The following is a 20,749-nucleotide window of genomic DNA, read 5'->3' on the forward strand; positions in this document are numbered from 1 at the left end:
GCAAATTAACATCAGCTGGTTCAGTCTCAACTGAAGGCCTATAAAAAGGTGTCTCAATACCAAGGTGTGACACGAGAAACAGCTCATGATGGGTAAAAGCAAAAGAGCTCTCTCAAGACCTTTGCAACATTATTGACGCAAAACATACTGATCGCATTGGTTACAGAAGGATTTCTAAACTTCTGAATGTCCCAGCGAGCACTATTGGGGCCCCAATTCGGAAATGGAAAGAACATCATTTCACCATAAAGCAGCCATGACCAGGTTTTCCTCACAAGATTTCAGAGGAGTGAAAATAATTATCAGAAGAGCTCTCCAAGAGCCAAGGACCACCGCTTCAGAAAGACCTGGAATTCGCAGGTACAATTGTTTAAAAGAAAATAATAAGTGATGCACCTAACCGCCATGGCCTGTATGCACGCTCACCATGCAAGATTCCATTGCAGTTCAATGCACAACATTTAGACAAGCCTGTGACATACTGGGAGAATATAGTCTGGTCAGATGAGACCAAAGACCAAAACTGAACTCTTTGGATGCCATAATACACACCATGTTTGGAGGTCAATTAGCACTGCACATCACCCCAAAAACACCATACCAACAGTGACGTTTGGAGGTGGGAACATCATGGTGTGGGGCTGATTTTCAGCATACGGTACTGACAAACTTCATGTCATTGAAGGAAGGATAAATAGAAAAATGTACCAAGACATTCTTGATAAAAATCTGCTGCCATCTACCAGGATGAATATGAGACGAGGGTGGACAATTCAGCAAGACAATGATCCCAAACACAAAGCCAAAGAAACTCTCAATTGGTTTCAAAGAAAGAAAATAAAGCTGTAGAACGGCCCATCCAATCACCTGACTTGAATCCAATAGAAAATCTATGGACAGGACTAAAGATCAGAGTTCATAGAAGAGGCCCACGAAAGCATCGAGATTTGAAGACTGTTTGTGTGAAAGAATGGGCCAAAATCACACCTGAGCAATGCATGCGACTAGTTTCTCCATCCAGGAGGCGCCCTGAAGCAGTCATTCCCAATAGGATTTTGTACGAAGTATTAAATAAATTTCAGTTAGCGTGTTCAATACTTTTTCCCTGTGTCATTTCATTTTATTACACATAACTTAATTTCTGAACTTATTCGTTTTGGTTTCTTTTGTATGTATGGATTGCATGGGTTATTACCGACATGTGATGAAAGTTTCATGTCAATAGCACATTTAGATATATACTTTATTGCCAAAAGTATTGGGATGCCTTCCTTTACAGGCACATGAAGGTTAATGGCATCCCAGTCTTAGTCCGTAGGGTTCCATATGGAGTTGGCCCACCCATTGCAGCTATAATAGCTTCAACTCTTCTGGGAAGGTTGTCCACAAGGTTTAGGAGGGTGTCTATGGAATGTTTTACCATTCTTCCAGAAGCATTTGTGAGGTCAGGCACTGATGTCGAATGAGAAGGCCTGGCTCACAGTCTCGGCTCTAATTCATCCCAAAGGTGTTCTATCGGGTTAAGGTCAGGACTCTGTGCAGGCCAGTCAAGTTCCTCCACCCCAAACTCACTCATTCATGTCTTTATGGACCTTGCTTTGTGCACTGGTGGGCAGTCATGTTGGAACAGGAAGGGGCCATCCAAAACTCTTCCCACAAAGATGGGAGCATGAAATTGTCCAAAATGTCTTGGTATGCTGACGCCTTAAGAATTTCCTTGACTGGAACTAAGGGGCCAAGCCCAACCCCTGAAAAACAACCCCAGGCCATAGCCCCCCCTCCAACAAACTTTACACTTGGCACAATGCATTCAGGCAAGTACCATTCTCCTGTCAACCGCCAAACCCAGACACGTTTATTAGACTGCCAGACAGGGAAGCTTGATTCGCCACTGCAGAGAACATGTCTCCACTGCTCAAGAGTCCAGTGGCAGCGAGCTTTACTCCGGACGCTTTGCATTGCACTTGGTGATGTAAGGCTCGGATGCAGCTGCTCAGCCATGGAAACCCATTCCATGAAGCTCTCTACGCACTGTTGTGCTAATCTGAAGGCCACACGAAGTTTGGAGGTCTTTAGCTATTGACTCTGCAGACAGTTGGCGACTTCTGCTTACTGTGCACTTCAGCATGGGCTGACCCCGTTGTTCCCAGTTGCTTCCACTTTGTTATGATACCTCTAACAGTTGACCATGGAATATTTCGAAGAAAGGAAATTTCACGGATGGACTTATTGCACAGGTGGCAACCTATCACGGTACCACGCTGAATTCACTGAGCTCCTGAGAGCGACCCATTCTTTCAGAAATGTGTGTAGAAGCAGTCTGCATGCCTAGGTGCTTGATTATATACACCTGTAGCCATGGAGGTGATTAATACAGCAGAATCCAATGATTTGAAGGGGTGTCCCAATACTTTTGGCAATATAGAGCATATTTACTGGGAAAAATGGTGACAAGTTCAATATTTACTTTACCCGCTGTATATATACATATTTGAAATTTGATCAATCCCAATGTACTGACAGCCCATCTAATTATTAAGGCCCAGGACAGTGCAAATGTCCCACCCCAAACTACATCTTTTTGAAAAGTAGACATTCTGAGGTATTTAGTAAGAGGCATGGCAAGTGTTTTGAAGTTGCAAATTTATGTCACAATTTGTAGAAAAATCAGGAAATTAAATAAAATGTGGTAATTCACCAGTGCAGCATCATCATATGACCAGTGTGGTGGTGATCATGGATATTGACTGGTGAACATATGTCAAAAATAAATATATATATATATTTTTTTTTTTCTTAGACAGTTTTACAGTAGTTCACAGTCACCATAGTTACACTCTTTTACTTAGGGGGGTGATGTGGAGTTTTTTTTAATTGCTGTTAAAATAATGATCATTGTAACAGAAATGTTTTGAACTATCATGAATATGTTACATTCATAAGAACTGTGATTACTATCGTGTGCTGTGATTTGCCCACAGCTATCACATGGTACAGGCTGCGTTGATTTGCCCAGATACCAAGTGATAGCTGTGCGCCAATCACAGCATCACTATAGGAAATTCATAACAGCTTTGTTGACATTGTGATCATGTAATCACATGATCACCTGGGCCGCTCAAAGTGGCCACGTACCGGGAGCTGCAATCCACTGTGTCCAGTGCACACAGCATTCATGGGAGCAGTGTACTGCACGCTCCTCAGCTGGATGATGTAGATGTACATGATCTAGGCTGCCTGTGCCACCAGCCCACAGTAAAATTTACTGTGGACGGGAAACAACTGGTTAAAAGCCCCTTCGATCAGACCTTTTTGTAATCTGGTAGGAGTCTTTCATGCTGTGTGCAATACCAGAAAGCAAAGTTATCTACTCCTTAACAGTCTCATGCGACAGGAAGGTGTCACATGACACACAGGTCTCACTTTCCAGCAGAGGGTCAGCTACTCCAGTTAATGAAGATTCCTAGAGAAAAAAACTCAAATGGCAAGAGATCTAGGTCACAAGGAGATTTGTCTAGCTCTGCTCAAAGAAAATCTAAATAAAGCCTAATTTTAGACTGGCGGATGTTTAGTTTCACTGAAAGTCTACAGATTTGTGAAGCTTTTTTTTTTTTTTTTTAAATGAATGAATGAAACTGGATAGATTCAACAGATGGAAAAGGCAATATACAAACAAGTGTTGTTTACTCACTGGTAAATTGAGCTTGATTGCATCCACAGGCTGCTGAAAGGGCCAAGCGAACTGGTGCTTCCATAGCGTTTTGAGCACAGTTTTGAGCAAGTACTGTAACTGGTTGGTCTGACGCTTGGATTGGTTTGGCCTTGATGCATCAGGAGGAGGAGGGTTAACCACTGCTGGCAGCTGAGGCTGTGGTTGAGGAGGGGCAGGCTGTGGGGCTCCAGACATTGGAGCCCCTTCCACTCCGTCGCCCATTCCAGATGTGGCCCTTAGACGTGTACCAAGCCCAGTCTCGGATGACATGCTAGAGCTCCCATCGCATGTAGGCCCAGGCGACCTATGGGGAAAAACACTTTTTTTTAAAATCTCTCTTCGTAAAGGTTATCACAAAACTATCAAAACTTTCCCAAGAGTGGCAGGTACTAAAAATAAGAAGCAAAGCACCAAATGACTCAACTTTAAGCACAACACACAACACATGGCACGTGTACATGGTATTTTTGTTATACAACTGTATAGAGGCTCTTTCACACCAGTCTGTTTACATTATGCTTGGTTACAAGGCATCGCACAGTTTACTTTAACTTGTTTTTTTTTGTTTTTTTTAAGGAAAAACATACTTCTGGAGGCTCGAGAGGAGTACTGATGCAGGGTGCTGTGATGTTTCCAGGGAGCTATGTACAGCTCCCTGATGCTCAATCCCAACAGTCCTGCCTGTTGCTTTGTAAAAAAAAAAAAATCAAAAAAGGTAAGTAATGGAAAAACAGAAAGATATGGTTTAAAAACTGTCAATGTGTCAATGAAGGAGAGAAATGAGGAACCATGAAAGGGAAAACATAAGCAGAGCAGCAGAACACAGACTTCAGCTTTACAGTGACATTAAACTCTGGTTTAATACTGAACATTTTAATGAAGTGTTCCTGCATGGCGACCACTTACTGTTATCTCACATATATATTCTTATTATTATAGCCAAATTTACCACCCTAACTCCTCCCACAGTTTTTACACTACATAGACAGTAATATACCGAAACGTGCGGATTGTTCCCGCTTGGTGTGCTGTTACTTTGTGGAACGTTTCGCCGAATGGTTCACAAAATATCGGCGTTTTTGTGGTAAAATTGGTCCCATAGGAATGAATGGAGGAATGTTCAAAACTAGAGTGGGAGCTGAAAAATCAGGACATGATTTCTAAACTGCCATCACTCCCTCATTTTCAAGCCCACCTACACAAATCTTATATCAAAACGTTCAGCTATCCCTGCTGCCACTAAAAATGTCCACGGCTAAGCCATAGTCCTGATAGTTTTCACAATATTGCCCATTTGTTTGCAACTCACGCCGCCCATTGACATTCATTGAAACTCCACTCTAGCCACCTCAAATTTGAAGGGCCATTTCTAAACTGCGACTGTGCCTTCATTTTTAATATTTCAGAGACATACTATGCATCAAAATGTAGGTTTGGGTCTTGTGATTCTCACAATATAAAGCTCTTCAGTAGGATTTATAATTTTTAAACTACAACCGTTTGAAGACGGCAACCGCCAGTGAAGTGAGCAAGTTGGAGCAGTTTGTTTTAACCGCTCTTCTCTGCCCTTGCTGTAGAGTGAGTTGCCATAGGAACCCAGGTGTGTGAGCAGGCAGCAGAGTGACCAAAGCTAGAGTGTGAGCTGAAAAATCAGGACATGATTTCTAAACTGCCATCACTCCCTCATTTTCAAGCCCACCTACACAAATCTTATATCAGAACGTTCAACTATCCCTGCTGCCACTAAAAATGTCCACGGCTAAGCCATAGTCCTGATCGTTTTCACAATGACCATTTGTTTGCAACTCATGCCGCCCATTGACCTTTTCACAGTTACTCCAGCCACTCCAACCACACAACAGTTACTCCGCCCACTCCACCCAGTTACTCCGCCCACTCCAGTTGTAGACTACTGATGGAGGCAAGAACACTTCACACAATTTCCCCAGAAATTGTAGCTTTTCTAGTTACGTATGCATTTACTCCAACAGAGTAATTTCTATTACTCTCAGCCCCTCCAAATTCTTGCTGTGATCCGATTTCCTATTTTTACAGGGTGGCTACGTTCATTCTTCATGGTCCCACTGTACGCAGGAACAAAGCCGCCCTCTTTTGCTCACTCCCCATGAACTATAAGCTATGAGATTTGCAGTGTGCATAGTGCAGTGCACATGATCACAACTAATGTGTGCCGCTCACTCCAAACAAACGTGCGCTGGGAAGGAGAGGTTCAGGAGGATGTGTATGGATTACGTGTTCTGCAAGGGTGCAACGAAACCAACTGTTCTCTATGTGGCCTGTTCACACACCACTAGTATCATGTGCAAATTTTGTCTCTGCACAGGAATCTGCAACGTGTATAAAATTCATTGCAGCACGCATGAAAACTGATGGAAACGGATGTCTCTGCAAGTGAAATCTGTGCTTCAGTTTCCATCAGGTTTTCTGCACGGATGGTGTGAACAAGGCCTTAGAGTCACTTTAAAGCAAAACTAAAGTCTAAAACTCAAACTGTAACTTCATTGCAAAAGAGACATGCAACATATCTCCTACAAAAACAAAGCTACCTTACCTAGCAATTGTACACCGACTTGCATATGCGCAGCTCAGTTTACATTTTTTCAGTGTTCTTGTGCTGGGACGACTGAACTCCTGCACATGTGTGGGAGTGAAGTTATTCTGCGCTAGCCAATCAAGACAGCCAGAGACTATGCTTTCAGCTGCAAAAGGGGCATAGAGAGGGGAGGGAGGAGAAACAGCAGGACACTGAACTTATCTTCCAAGCTGTGCAGTGGGGGTGAATCAGCACAAGTCTGATGATTGGAGGACAGGCAGGCTGAGCTCTCAGCACAGCCAGAAAACTGACCACTATAAGATGGATATGCTCTCATGTCTAGCATGGTCAGTATGAAATAAGAGAGCAGGGGGAGTAGCAGGGACACCAGGTATCTCACACAAAAGAAGTAATATGAGGATACTTTTCAACACAAGTACACGGAACAGGCAGATTTCAGCAATATGAAATATTGGGGTAACATATTCTTTAACAGTGACGGGTGCTCAGCTCAGCTCAGCTTTCATGTGTGTAAAACCTCAATCCCAAAAGGTAAAAACTGTTTGCGGTAATTAACAAATTGAAGCTGAGCAGCACAGTGGCTAAATGGTTAGCACTTCCGCCTGGCAGTACTAGGGTCGTTGGTTCAAATCCCACCACGGCACCACCTGCCTAGAGTTTGCATGTTCTCCCTGTGCCTGCGTGGGTTTCCTCCGGGTACTCCGGTTTCCTCCCACACTCCAAAGACATGCTGGTAGGTTAATTGGCTCCTGTCTAAATTGGCCCTAGTATGTGTATGTATGAATGTGAGTTAGGGACCTTAGATTGTACACCCCTTGAGGGTTAGGGACTGATGTGAATATACATTATATATGTAAAGTGCTGCGTAAATTGACAACACTATATAAGTACCTGAAATAAATAAATAAAAAAATAAAAATAAGCTGAACTCCAGCTAACACTTTATAGCCCACGCCATCTAAATCTGCTAGTCCAGCATTAAACTCCTCCCAGACTGACAATTCTACTGCCCAAAAGGGTCTGCTTTACTACTTCATCCAGAATGCAGACACCCCAATACAAGGAATGGGTTACTGGTCAGATCACCAGGTGAAATAAAAGAAAAACTAAAGGAAAACGAATGCAGCCAAAATTTGTGTTTTGTGTTTAATACCACTTTAAACAAAAATGAGTGGAAGTGATCGGTCAGCCTCTAACTCGATTTGGAGCAACCCATATATGAATTTCAGTCAGCCTCTAATTCAGGATTCTGGTCCTCTGTGTTTTGTCTGCGAAGAGTTGATAGAAACACCCAAACATTTTTAGGGCTGGTTCACGCCATGAATTGCACAACAGTACGCTGTGCATTCCTGTGTGATTCAAATGCAATCTTCATGCAGTGTGATTTCAGCCCATTCACTACACCAGACTGCAGCAAAAGTAGTGAATGCAATACATTACAAAAAACACAGAGCAACTGGATCACATAGTACTTCTGGGTTTGCAACCTGCATTTGGGGCGTCATATGTATTGAACAGATCGAAAGTGCAGTGTGTTGTTAACACAGTGCAGGAAATACGCACGGAATACAGGTGTTACACCCCACGTTCTGGTGTGAACTGACCATTAAAACATAGAACTTGATTATCCCATTCCCGCAGACAAACATCTATATCACCAGCAACTTTGACATGCAGCCACCACCACCACCGATGTAACACTCAGGCAAACCCCTCCAGAGAAATTTCTATTATCGATGGACAACACTAAAACTGACCACTCAGTACTACACAGCATTACTTTTCAATCTGACAAAAGTGGCATAACATGGTAGCACATACAGACAGCGAAGGACAGGGAGGACTTGGAGAAGATGTTTTACCAAAAATTGAGTAATGTGCTTGTATGCACTGAAATTTATTTTGGCGTTTTTTGCTGAAAAAAGTAGATTTTATACATATTTGCACAAATACTGTGCAATAAACTGCAACTGCCAACATTTTATTCTACAGGACCCTTGAGATTGAGCATTCCCCACTCTGCTTCAGAGTCCATGGCCAAGAAGATTTTTTCCTCGTACTAAGGTCCTACTATCATGTGCAACCATTTTCACAGGTCAACTGCTTCACTTAAAACTTGTTTTGGCCTACGTAATCTCCAATGCCTCAAGGCGTGTCTTTGGGGTCTGACAGAGGATCTCCCAATTTCGTTGCAAAACAAGAAGTTGACTGATGCAGTGATTACAATAAAGCAATCTACATAAGCTAGTAAGAGCTCTCCCCAGAGATTTGACAACATTTGGGGAAATGGTCTCAGTCACTGCTCACTACATAGACTGATGATGGTACAAACTGTGACACTCTACCATGGCTTATCTTTTTTGCTTTGATGTGACTGTATCTAGGTCTATTTTACTTCAACCACCATGGTTACAGACACTATTATGCATTTACAATAAAGGGCATGAGTCTGTATAGCGTTTTTTTAAGTTTATTACTAACGGAGGCTTTCATGGCTTATCGCAATGTTTATGTTCATGCATTGTATGGTTTGCTCATTTATATACACAGGTCTAATAAAAGGTTAAAATACAGGGGGGGAAAAATCTGCTACACCCCTTTAAAGAACTAAAGGCAAAACTTTTTTTCATTTTGGATTGTGCGTTATAACCTGTCCATTTTATTTTTGCCATCTGTGTTCCATTGGGGAGATTTCCCTTCACTTTCTGACCCATAGCCAAAACAAGAAGAAAAGGAAATCCACCCTGAGGAGGACTGTCCAGTTCCCACCAGGGTCACCAGAACTAGTGTCACTACACCAGACTGCAGCAAAAGTACTGAATGCATTACATTACAAAAAACAGAGCAACTGGATCACATAGTACTTCTGGGTTTGCAACCTGCATTTGGGGCGTCATATGTATTGCACAGATCGAAAGTGCAGTGTGTTTTGACTGTCCAGAACTAGTGTCCCCATTGGAAGATTTCCAGGATCGATAGAAAAGATTAAACAGGATCAAAAGAAAAGGAGAATATTCAGCAATAATAATTTAGCAGATGTTCTAATCCTCCTTCAATATATAGAAAAGAAAAAAAAAAAAGGTTTGACTTTAGTTATACTTCAAAGTATAACTAAAGGCAACATTTTTTGAAGCTTATATAGAATGGAGAGAGATTAGAACGCTTGTCAGTTTATACTGCTGTCTGTGCTCCCATTAGGAAGATTCACCCTCATTGAAAGCGAAAGTAAAAGAAATAAACCAAACTTTGGCTTGTCTCCAGAAAAGTAATAAAGGGGAAATCTTCCAATGGGGGACACTAGCTCTGGTGACCTGGGGGGGCCCCAAGGAATTCCCTTAATTTGAAGGACTTCCTCTCACTTCCTGTTTGGCTATGTGACAGTGAAGGAAAATCTCTGCAATGTGTTGGCGAAAAAAAAAAAAATCTCTGAGTTATAACCCTCCCTTGCCCTACTCAAAACAGAAAAAAAAGTTTTGCCTATAGTTCAACTTTAACTTCACAAACACACAAGGCATTAACTACATAAGGCAATGTGGGCATTCCTTTTGGTGTGGGGTATGCAAGTACAGGCCTGATAAAAAGGTTCATAATAGCAAAATACAGTAAATCTACGGCCTCCTGGGACAGAGAAATGGCATTTCCAGATTTCATAGACATATGCAAAGTACATGTTTTATGACCTGCACTTTGTTTCACTAGGCTATAGTTATGACATGTTTACTTTGTCGGTGGACAATAGTCAGTAAAGCAGATACATACAGTTCATGGTCATCTGAGCAAGAAACAAAATGTTCTATATGTGTTGTAATATTACAGTGTATCACTTATTTCTAGGAAACATTACACTAATTGAAAACTGCAGTAAAACTTTGGAGACACTTTAGAAGCGGCTTAAAGGATAATTTCACTTTTAAAAATAAATAGCCATTTTTTTTTTTTGCAGGTAAAAAAAAAATGTACATTTATTTTTTTTTGGAGCCTGGAAAGCATTGCACCTGGTGCCACGCAGGACTCCTGCAAACTGTCAAGTGTATCTGTGTGCTCGTACATCCTGTATGGGCAAGCAGATACAGTCTGACAGGAAGACTCAACGAACTACCCCAACACCATGGTAGTTAATTGAGAACTACAAGCTGACATCCGCAAAGGCTGTCAGGACTTGTCATTCATTCACGGAGTTCTATGAATGAACTATGTGGCATTGTGGGCCGAGCCCAGCACGGCCAAGCTGTTTTCAGAAACCAGCAGCAAGTACAGGGGAGTCCTCCCCATACTGATATCAAAGGGGGAGGGGGAACTAGGGCAGCGGCAGGAACATGTAACATGTTCCCAAAGGTGAACTTATCCTTTAAATATTTTTTCTTCTTGTGTGCCAACTGGGGAGAAATCCTCTATTTTCTTGATTAAGGCTGGCCATACACTATACAATTTTCTTTAGATTTACCTTCAACTATGTAGTGCAGGGGCCTGCTTAATTGGATGCAACTGAAAGAGTTGCTTAGGTTGGACCTCATATTATATGGTTTTTGGTAAATCTAAAGCAAAATTCTCAAGAAAATTGTATAATGTATGGCCAGCCTAAGATTGGTCATTGGGACTGATAGTGAAAGCAAATCTCTTCAAAAGGGACACAGCTACAAAAGAAATCAGACAGGCAGTTCCAACCTTTCTCCATATTCTTCCCTTTTTGCAAAGATTTTCCCTCACTTCAGGGGCATGTGAAGTCACAAGAAGTGAGCAGAAAACTATATGTAGCAGTAAGATCCAGACAGATTGCACCCATTTCCCAAATATGAAATTCTATCTCAAACAAATTAACTTGCGAGCCACTGAGGTATATTATGAAGGTGTAAGTACTAGATCGCTGGTTAGTAAGCCCACTCTCTTATGATGTGCATTTATCAATTCTATCTGCTCCCAAAACATTTCCCATGGTTTAGGGGATACTGAAAATCATGTTTCAGCACTACATGAAGATAATTTCATAACTGCAAATAAAGTAAAATAATTGCCTAATAGGATTCCCCAGAAGTTGATATGAAAAAAAAAAATAAAAATTTGATAAAGCACTGATTTTGATGATGAAATACCTATTCCTGACTCTCCCCAAATCCTGAAGTTCTACATTAACCACTTCCTGACAGGTGAAAGTCCTTGACTTTCTGTGCTTATACCGGGATGAAGCCTGTAGGTGCCAGCAATTCCCTCTAATGTAAGAGCCATTTGTGCGATCAGAGAGCCTGGGATCAGATCCGGGGATGCTGCCGGACCAGACGGTCCGTGGTCATCTCTATGGTTCTGGGAGGCCGGATACGACGTCATGACGTCACGTCCAGTTATGGCAGATGTAAACACTACCATTTTTCCTTGGAAAGCAGAAATCATTTTTTTTTAATCTCTCATGCTTTTCAGAGTAGAGCAGATATCTGGGGTCTTATTGCACATCTTACTTGCAAAAAGAACAAAAAAGGTGCAAGCATCTTAGTGGTACTGACCTTCTCTCCTGCAGCCACTTCCTGTTTACATGTATGCACTCCAGGGAAAGCTGTATTTTATTTCTCAAGCACATCTCTGCAATACATGCACATTTCCACAGGTTTTATCCATTTACACATGCAGCAAGTACAGCAAAATAAACAATGTGGTTGCAAAACTGAAGTGAATGTGGTGTCAGCCCTATCAACTTCATTTCTGATGGATTATAAAGAGCACAAACCTCTCCTCCTCTCCACAACCCCTCCTTGTGCACAGGCAGACCGCGCAAGAAGTTTTACGATCACATTTCTGGCAAAATGAACAGGTATACTGCACTTATCAAACAGATATAAAACAAAACACCTGGAATTGTACATTAAAGTACAACTAAAGGCAAAGCTTTGTTTTTGTAGTTTTGGGTAGAGTGGAGAGGGATTAGATTGCTTGTCAGTTTTTATTTCTGTCTTTGCCCCTGTTGGGGAGATTCCCCATGTTTACCATTATCATTAAAAGTGAAAGTAAACAAAAACCTCAAATTTTGGGTAGTCCACAAAAAAGTAAGAGGGGAAATCTTCCAATGGAGACACTAGTTCTGATGACCTGGGAGTCCCCAAGGAATTCACTTAATGTGCAGTGATTTCCACTCACTTCCTGTTTCGGCTATTATTACTATTATACAGGATTTAAATAGCGCCAACAGTTTGCTCAGCGCTTTACAATATAACAGGAGACAATACAGTTCAATACAAGAGGGATCTGAGGGCCCTGCTCCTTGGAGCTTACAATCTAGGAGGGAGGGGTGAATGGTACAGTAGGTAGTCACTGTGGGGGATGGAGTGGTTGGAAGAGTAGAGGGTACCAGAACTAGCAGAGGGCAGAATAGGCTTCCCTGAAGAGAAAGGTTTTCAGTGATCGCCGAAAGGCAACTACAGTAGGTGATAGATTGGGGTAGAGAGTTCCAGACGATGGGTGACGCCCTGGAGAAGTCTTGGAGACGAGCATGGGAGGAGGAGATAAGAGAGCTAGAGAGTAGGAGGTCTTGCGAGGAGCGGAGAGTACGGTTTGGGTGATATATAAAGAGAAGATCAGTTATGTAAATTGGGGCTGTGTTGTGGATGGCTTTATATGTCATTGTTAGAGAAGTGATCAGAGAGGGGAAATGGGGTGTTTGAGAGGCTATTGGACAGGAAGTGAAGGGAAATCTCTGCAATGGGACACATAAAAAAAAAAAAAAAAATGAATTCAGTTTTGCATGGAATCCTGCATCAAAATACTACACATCATGGCCATGAAGACATACAGAAGACACTCCAGCACCACAGCTATTTTCTGCTCTTTACCCGAGGCTGTGCTGGTTTTCTGATAGGACCCAACCACAGGAGGAACCCGGGAGAGCCGTACACGGAGTGCACCCTCCAGAGCGGTAGGAGGATAGCCGGCTCCACTTTCACCATATCCATCCTTTCAGTTCTAGCTCTCTCCTGAGCTCACAGCACCCGTGACGGTTTGTTTTCATTCACCTGACACAATAGTAAACAGCTCAACTCCTGTGTGATAGGAAGAACACGTCAGAGGAAATCAAAAGAACACACAGACCCCGGACAGAGCTGGAACCTGACACACCACTTTTATAAAGGTCTCCCCACAACAAACAGAGGACTGCTCAGGAGGGGACACCATCCATACAATAAGAGTGTGCTCTGCATCCATGGAGGGGATTTATTGCAGGACTGCCATTGAACACTGACTGGAGTATCCCAACCATTACTTCTGCAACCTCAGTGCACAGACAAAGGCTGGGAACACTGCTTATCTATAGAGAAATATATGGAGGGGGCTGTAAGGACTCCTCCATGCAGATATGAGGTGATCTCCAGCCGCCTCCATGCAGATCTGAGGTGATCTCCAGCCTCCTCCATGCACACAGCAGCCCCTCCCCCTCTCTGCAGTGTCACCTCATTGTATCATCACATAATGACCCCCCTAGAACACGGCCCTGTCCCGGCTCCCTGGCCCCTCCACACCGCCGCCTATAACCCCCAACTACACGGATTTCTGGCCACATATCAGACGGGAACACACATAAACCCACCCCCGGGCCTCCTCTCCCAGAAAATGGCGCCGGCTCGGGGCTGCTCTCCAGGCCCCGGCTCCTCCTCCCCGGTATTCCGCCCTGGACACGGCGAGAAGCTCAGCCCACCGATACACAGCGCGGGGCCCCGCCGCCGAATAACACAAATACACACCCGAAGCGCGTCACCAGCAGCCGCCTCACCGTCCGACACTGGGCCCGCCAAGGAGATCCGGCCTTACGGAAACTGCGCAACGTCTGCAGCTGCGGACCGAGCCGCAAGCGCAAGTGCCGTATTCACATCGCTTACGCTACGGAAACAGCGCAAGACTTCCTCTGCTTTCTGTGCGCCAATTGCGTACAAGGAATTTACGCTACGGAAACAGCGTTACCGAACAGGACCTCGCCGGCCTGTGTGCTCAAGAAGATACGACCTTGCGTCACGCTGGCGACGTAAAGCAGTTGATTCACGAACGCGTACGCCTCATCGCGGAAGTGACGTCATGCGCAGCAGGAGCGTGGTGATGCAATCACATGTAACTGCGGACGCCCGCTGCACGCAAAGAGAGCAGCTACACAAATAACGTAGTGTGCACTACGGACCAGGAAGATGAATTGCGTACTTGCGTTACTTCTCGCAACAAATGTTTCAGTTTTGTTTCCATTTCAAAAGATTGTTTTTATTCCAAAAGATTATGCGGAACCAAATCACCACATATCACTTCCGAAGTCGTTTTCTCAATTTAGTTTCCATTAAAGCAATAGTCCTGCTAAACTAAGAGAAGAAAATACACAAGAAAGTCCTGCAGGAAAACTAGATAGTACACTGGCCGAAACCAACGTGGGCCGCCTGCAGGACTCCAATGTGTCTGCACCATAACCCAATATGACCCAACTTATTATTTATTACAGGTACTTATATAGCGCCAGCAATCCACACAGCGCTTTACATATATATTGTACATTCACATCAGTCCCTAACCCTCAAGGGGTGTACAATCTAAGGTCCCTAACTCATATATATATATATATATATATATATATATATATATATATATATATATATATATATATATATATATACACATACTAGGGCCAATTTAGACAGGAGCCAATTCACCTGGCACCATGGCTTTGGAGTGTGGGAAGTAACCAGAGGAAACCTGCACAGGGAGAACATGCAAACTCCAGTCAGGTGGGCCCTGGCTTTAGCCACTGTACCTCTGCAATACAGCCCTCCGGTGATGCACAGGCACTAGGGGCAGGGCTTCCATCTTCTTTCTGCGTTCGTGGGCTCCAGCCATTTGAATGGGCATGCTGCGATGCCGTCCACGGGGGGGGGGGGGGGGGCAGCCCAGCACTCTCCATTCCATAGTACACTCTATACCCCCAATACAGCATGCACATGTCGACAACGTCACAGGCTGCAACAGCTGTGAAGATCTCCTCAACAGTGCATGTTTAGGAGATACTCTACCTACAGGCAAAACTTACCTGGAGGTACAAGGTTAAAAATTTTAAAAGGTTTACTAAAGCTTTAAAATTCCTGGTGATCCTACGATGAAGGCACTTCCTGTTATAGGGTGACAACACTCTGTCGCCCAATCTTCCTGCATGGTCACCCTAAACAGATACTCTCCTACTAGAGAAAGACCTCATGCATACAGATGTTTAGAGCAGGGGTGGGCAGTCTGCAGCCCTCTAGCTGTTGCAGAACTACAAGTCCCATCATACCTCTACACATCATGACTGCAACTTCCAGTCTTGCAATGTCTCATGGGAAATGCAGTTCCACAACAGCTGGAGAGTTTCAGCTTGCCCACCACTGGTTTAGAGACTCAAAACATGTTTATGTATCTGTTTTTATGCCACAATTAAATAAAAAGAATTTACCAAAATAAAAAACCCACAAAACACACAACAACAACATAAAAAATTCCCAGCACTTTCTCCCACACCCAGAGAGCTGCAGGAGTACACAAGTAAACACAGATGCTCCTGTGTGTCGGTATTTGCAAGGAAGCACCTGTGTTTACATGAGTACAACCATTCGGAGAGACCAAGTAAAGAGAATTTTTAACTTCAGCACTTTTGAGCCCCTAAATGTCCGTGTGTATGGGGCCTTGAAGGGTAAGTCCACTACCATAGGGAAAAAAAATTTGAAAATTTAAAAAAAAAAAACACACAACCATAGCATATAGAAATGCTAGAGAAGCCTTATTGTAATCTATTGTTATTAAAAAAAAAAAAAAAAAACACACCTTTTCTTTTAAATCCGCAGTAATTGTCTGTAGAATTCACAGCAATATGGCAAGCTGAAGGCCACCTGTACACCACTAGTATACAGTAGACCACAAATATCCTAGATTGTAAGCTCCAAGGGGCGGGGCCCTCTTATCCCTCTTGTATTGAACTGTATTGTTGATGTATTGTCTCCCATTATATTGTAAAGCGCTGAGCAAACTGTTGGCGCCATATAAATCCTGTATAATAATCATAAATGTCATTTCCTGCTTGTGTGATTTGCATTTTCCCAGAAGTCTGCACTAAGATACAAGTCAGAATTTAGGCATCCTCTGCACAAATAATTTCATTTTTGCCAAGGTACTTTTAAAGCACAGGTGTCAAACTGGCAGCCCTCCAGCTGTTGCCAAACTACAAGTCCCATGAGGCATTGAAAGATTGACAGTTACAAGCATGACTCCCAAAGGTAGAGGCATGATGGGGCTTGTAGTTTCACAACACCTGGAGGGCCGCCAGTTTGAGACCCCTGTTCCAAAGGGTTAATCCCTTCTAAAGGGATGCACACCGTGAAACTTTCCGCATTAGAACACTGCAAGCGCATCAGCTGATCAAATCATTCCTATTGACAGAATCCCAAAGACATAGAAGAACAAACAGCAGTTTTTCAGAGCTAAAACAGGTAGGAAGCTGCTTCAATGTTTGTTAAATCCCTTGCAATACACATGGATCACCCAGAGGATATTTTTTATTTTTCACAATAAAAGTAGAGGTACTCTACTGGAAAGCCACACAGATATACATTACACAGCCATGGTCCACTGTTATCACCATAAGTAAACTGATATTGCTGGAGAACATTCATGTAGACATGAAGTGGCTGAAAACAGTCAGCAGGAGATCAGCTGTTATACAACAAGGAATAAAAATTATACCCCATGTCACATTCAGCAGGCAGCACAGCTACCAAACATGACCTATTCAACTGAATGGGTCCAATCTACAACCAAGGGTAATGCATTCAGTAGTGCATACTTTTAAAAGGTAAAAGGATAAATTCACCTTTTGGACAAAATCAATAAATGCACATTTTTTGCAGATAAATAAATGTGCATTTATTATTTTTGTCCCAAGGAGCTTGTAAAGCATTGCACCAGCAATCGGTACATGGCTGATGCCATGCAGGTCTTCTGCAGACCTGTCAGAATATCTGCTTGCCGTACAGATGGTCAAGCAGATATTCTGAAAGGAAGCTTCAATGAACTACCATGGCACTCCACAGCACTGTGGTAGTTCTTTGAAAACTACAAGCCCACCGCTGCTAAGGCTGTTGGGACTTACAGTTCATTCATTCATGGAAGTCCGTGAATGAATGACTCAGCTGTGTGGGCGGAGCTCCGCACGGCTGTGCTGTTTTCAAATTTGACAGATAGTACGGGGAAACTTTTCCCCGTACTGTCACAGGGAGGGTCGGAGGATGCGACTGCAGCTATGGGAACGTTACATGTTCCACCATAAAAATGGGTGGAACATGTCACATGTTCCCAAAGGTGAACTTATCCTTTAAAGCAGACAGAAGATGACCTATGACCTCTCAGCTGTACTCTAAACCGCAATCCACCTTGCACAAGCAAGGGCTGCTGCAAGTGTGAATGAGCCTGTGAAATGCTTTTACCATTTAGCATGAACGATCGGGGGCTAGGGTTGCCACCTCATCCCTTTAAAACCGAACACATTCATTGCCCTCCTATCCCTCTTGTATTGTTGCTGTATTGTCTCCCTTATATTGTAAAGCGCTGAGCAAACTGTTGGTGCTATATAAATCCTGTATAATAATAATTACACGGGTTCTGTGGCTGATTAAGGTGGTAATTAAACTCACTTAGTGCCTTATCTGCATCAACGTAGCCTCAGAACCTGTGTAATTAATATGTACGTTTTTAAAGGGATGAGGTGGCAACCCTATCAGGGGCACAGGTTCACTTTAAATGATCCCCCACAACTACCATGTATATTTGAGTACCGGTTATTTGTACATAAATAAGGTCTCACACAAAGATTAGAGAGAGGATATCACACTAAAAGCCCATTAATAAACAGCAATATGTAATCTGCTACAGTACTACTGCTTAATGTAAACAGTATCTTCCTTGTTTATAATGACTGGAGGAAAAAGAGAAGGGAATCTTCTCATCACATGACCAATCATGTGACTGCACCTTTCCCAAAGTGTTCTTTGTAGAAGTATGCAGAGAACACAACTTAGGATATGTCAAGCTCCATATGTTTAACGAAACGTAAAGTGCCACTGCAGAGGAGTGTTGTCACCAATGTTGTGCGGTTTGTGGAAAGGGAAAGGAGCTGCTCTTTATTAATGGGGTCCAGAAGTGGTGAAAGTCATCTCCTAAAATAAAATGTGACTGCTGCACCATGCTTCATTTAAAACTCATACAAAAATTAAATGGCCTACAAAAGACTTGGACTGAGGTGAAGTCAAGTAAAGAAATACAAAAATATCTTTTATTTACTGTGCAATGTAAGAAAAAAACCCACACACTTTAAAAATTGGCATAATGTACAAGTCTAATAAGGTATTTTAAAAAATGGTGTCGTTCCTGCAGTAGCCAAATAGGTTTTAGCTTCAGGCTCCATGCACACTAGTGTGTTTATATAAGCTCAAAAACGCTAGGAAAAAAAAAAAAAAAAATCTGGGATAAAAAATAAAAGCATTTTTGTTCTGGCTTGTAGGAGTGGTTTAAGAGCATTAGCGTTTTTATAGTACATGTATGGGGGGGGGGGGGAAATCTGTTAGGGTCTTTTAACATGGGCGGACCCCTTTAGCAGATCCACTTGCTCAGCAGGGGATCTCTCTGCTGAGCAATCAGATGACAGATCAATGGGTGGTCAGATGAAAATGGACCACCTGTTTCTAGCCGACCCGATCCAATCCAAGGGGAATTGGATCCCCATCCATCCCTTTTTTGCAGGTCAGATTGGATTGGATGTCGGCGGGTGCAAACAGCCATGTCCGTTTACACCCGCCGCTCCACAGAGGAGAATGGAGGCCCCAATCAGGTCCGCTTGAAAATGGGTAGGCAGACACGGGTGGAACGTCCATGTGAAAGAGGCCTTAGGAGCGCTTTAGTAGAATATAGCGGGTTTTTTTTCAGCTGGAAAAACACTCCCAAAAACAATTTATTTTCTGCTCCTAAATTCTAACGCTTGAAAAACGCTACTAGCCTAAAATTGTGTGCATGGAAACATAGGATACCATTATTTAGTTTCTAGGAGCAGAAAAAAAAAAAGCTGATAACAGCTTCTAGGAGCTTGGGGGGGGGGGGGGGGGGGGGGAGTGTATGTGCAATTCAATTTGCTATATGCAACATTGTCTTTTTTGCTCTAGGGCGGGTGTCGGCAACCCGCGGCTCTTTTTCACCTTTCCTGCTGCTCCGGAGCACACTGCCCACCAGGTGACAGGCAATAGGGTCGGCAAGCCGCGGCTCTTTTAATGCAGCTCTTCTGTGTGCCGGGCGCCCGCTGGCAAACATTGGCTGTCAGGATGTAGGCGGGGCAGCGTGACGAACTCCTCTCCTCTCACAGTCCGCCCTGAAGACCAGAACGGCGCGGGAACACAGCAAGAGGAACGTGCGGAGCAAAGGTAAGTGAATTGACACAATATGGGGGATGAATTGCTATATGGGGGATGAATTGCTATGTGAGGGATGAATTACTATAGGGGGGATGTATTTTCAGTTTTAAAAATGTTTCTCTCAAAATAAATTTCAATCGTGGTTTTGGCGAGATTTGGCTTAGTTGAAAAAAAAGGTTGCCCACCACTGACCTAAGGCTATGATTGTGATTATGACGATACACTGTGGCCCTGATTAACCCTTTGCTTACTGGGCCCTTAAACCCCCTTCATGACCAGAGCGCTTTTTGCAATATATGCAGTGTCGGATTTGTTTTAAATGTTGCAATGGTTTTGCGGCTCCCAGTCTTTTTTTCCCTCTCGGAAACGGGTCCAAGTGGCTCTTTATGTCTTAAAGGTTGCAGACCCCTGCTCTAGGGCCTCATGCACACAAAGTGATTGCTCTGCTCTTCTGGACACATTTTCTCCTAGCAGGGTTGAAAAGCTGCTTAAAAAAAATTACAAACAAAAAAAAAATACCATTGCACAGAATAGGCAAGTATAACATGTTTATTATTTTATTTTAAAAAAAAAAAAAAAAACCATTACTTTACAAATGCTTACAACTGCCTCAAAATATCATGTCTTAGAGAATTGCCTGCATACCTCCATATCCATCAGTTCTCCTTTGCGGTTTGAATACATTACATAACTGATAAGAATGAAAGACAAACTAAATCATTTTTCCCTCAGACACTGCTTTCAAATGTAATAACTAAATGCACATGTAAAAAGACCTCCAACCATCCAGCAAAACAGGGGATCTCAGAATTCATACAGCTGTGATCAATATAAACCAATGAGAATTATAGAACTTGTGTAAAGGGTTTGAATTGTGTATTGCTGCCATAAAACAATGTGTAAACATTCTAATTCTTCCTTCCAAAACATTCCATCAAAAATCACAGACACATGGCCTGAAAAACCAACCTAGAACCTCAACATCTTTAATTTATTTATTTTCAGCACATGAGAAAAGGCAACATC

The 20,749-nt window shown here is 42.9% G+C and overlaps 1 protein-coding gene across 3 annotated transcripts in view; it reads right to left on the minus strand.

Moving 5' to 3' along the window:
* BRD4 (bromodomain containing 4) overlaps positions 1–20,749 on the minus strand; it is a 108,434-nt gene that overhangs the window by 60,751 nt on the left and 26,934 nt on the right. For 2 of the 3 annotated variants that reach the window (XM_089661275.1, XM_089661274.1), the window contains exon 2: positions 3,692–4,016. In XM_089661275.1, the coding sequence (XP_089517401.1) occupies positions 3,692–3,982 (291 nt within the window). In that variant the 5' untranslated portion in view covers positions 3,983–4,016. Of the gene's footprint in view, positions 1–3,691; positions 4,017–14,008; positions 14,105–20,749 lie in introns of those variants that run through there. The other variant, XM_089661276.1, reaches the window with a different exon arrangement.

The sequence above is a fragment of the Staurois parvus genome, unplaced genomic scaffold, assembly GCF_062004578.1.
Source record: "Staurois parvus isolate SC_StPar_1 unplaced genomic scaffold, SC_StPar_1.0 ptg001328l, whole genome shotgun sequence".
Taxonomy (NCBI): Eukaryota; Metazoa; Chordata; class Amphibia; order Anura; family Ranidae; genus Staurois; species Staurois parvus.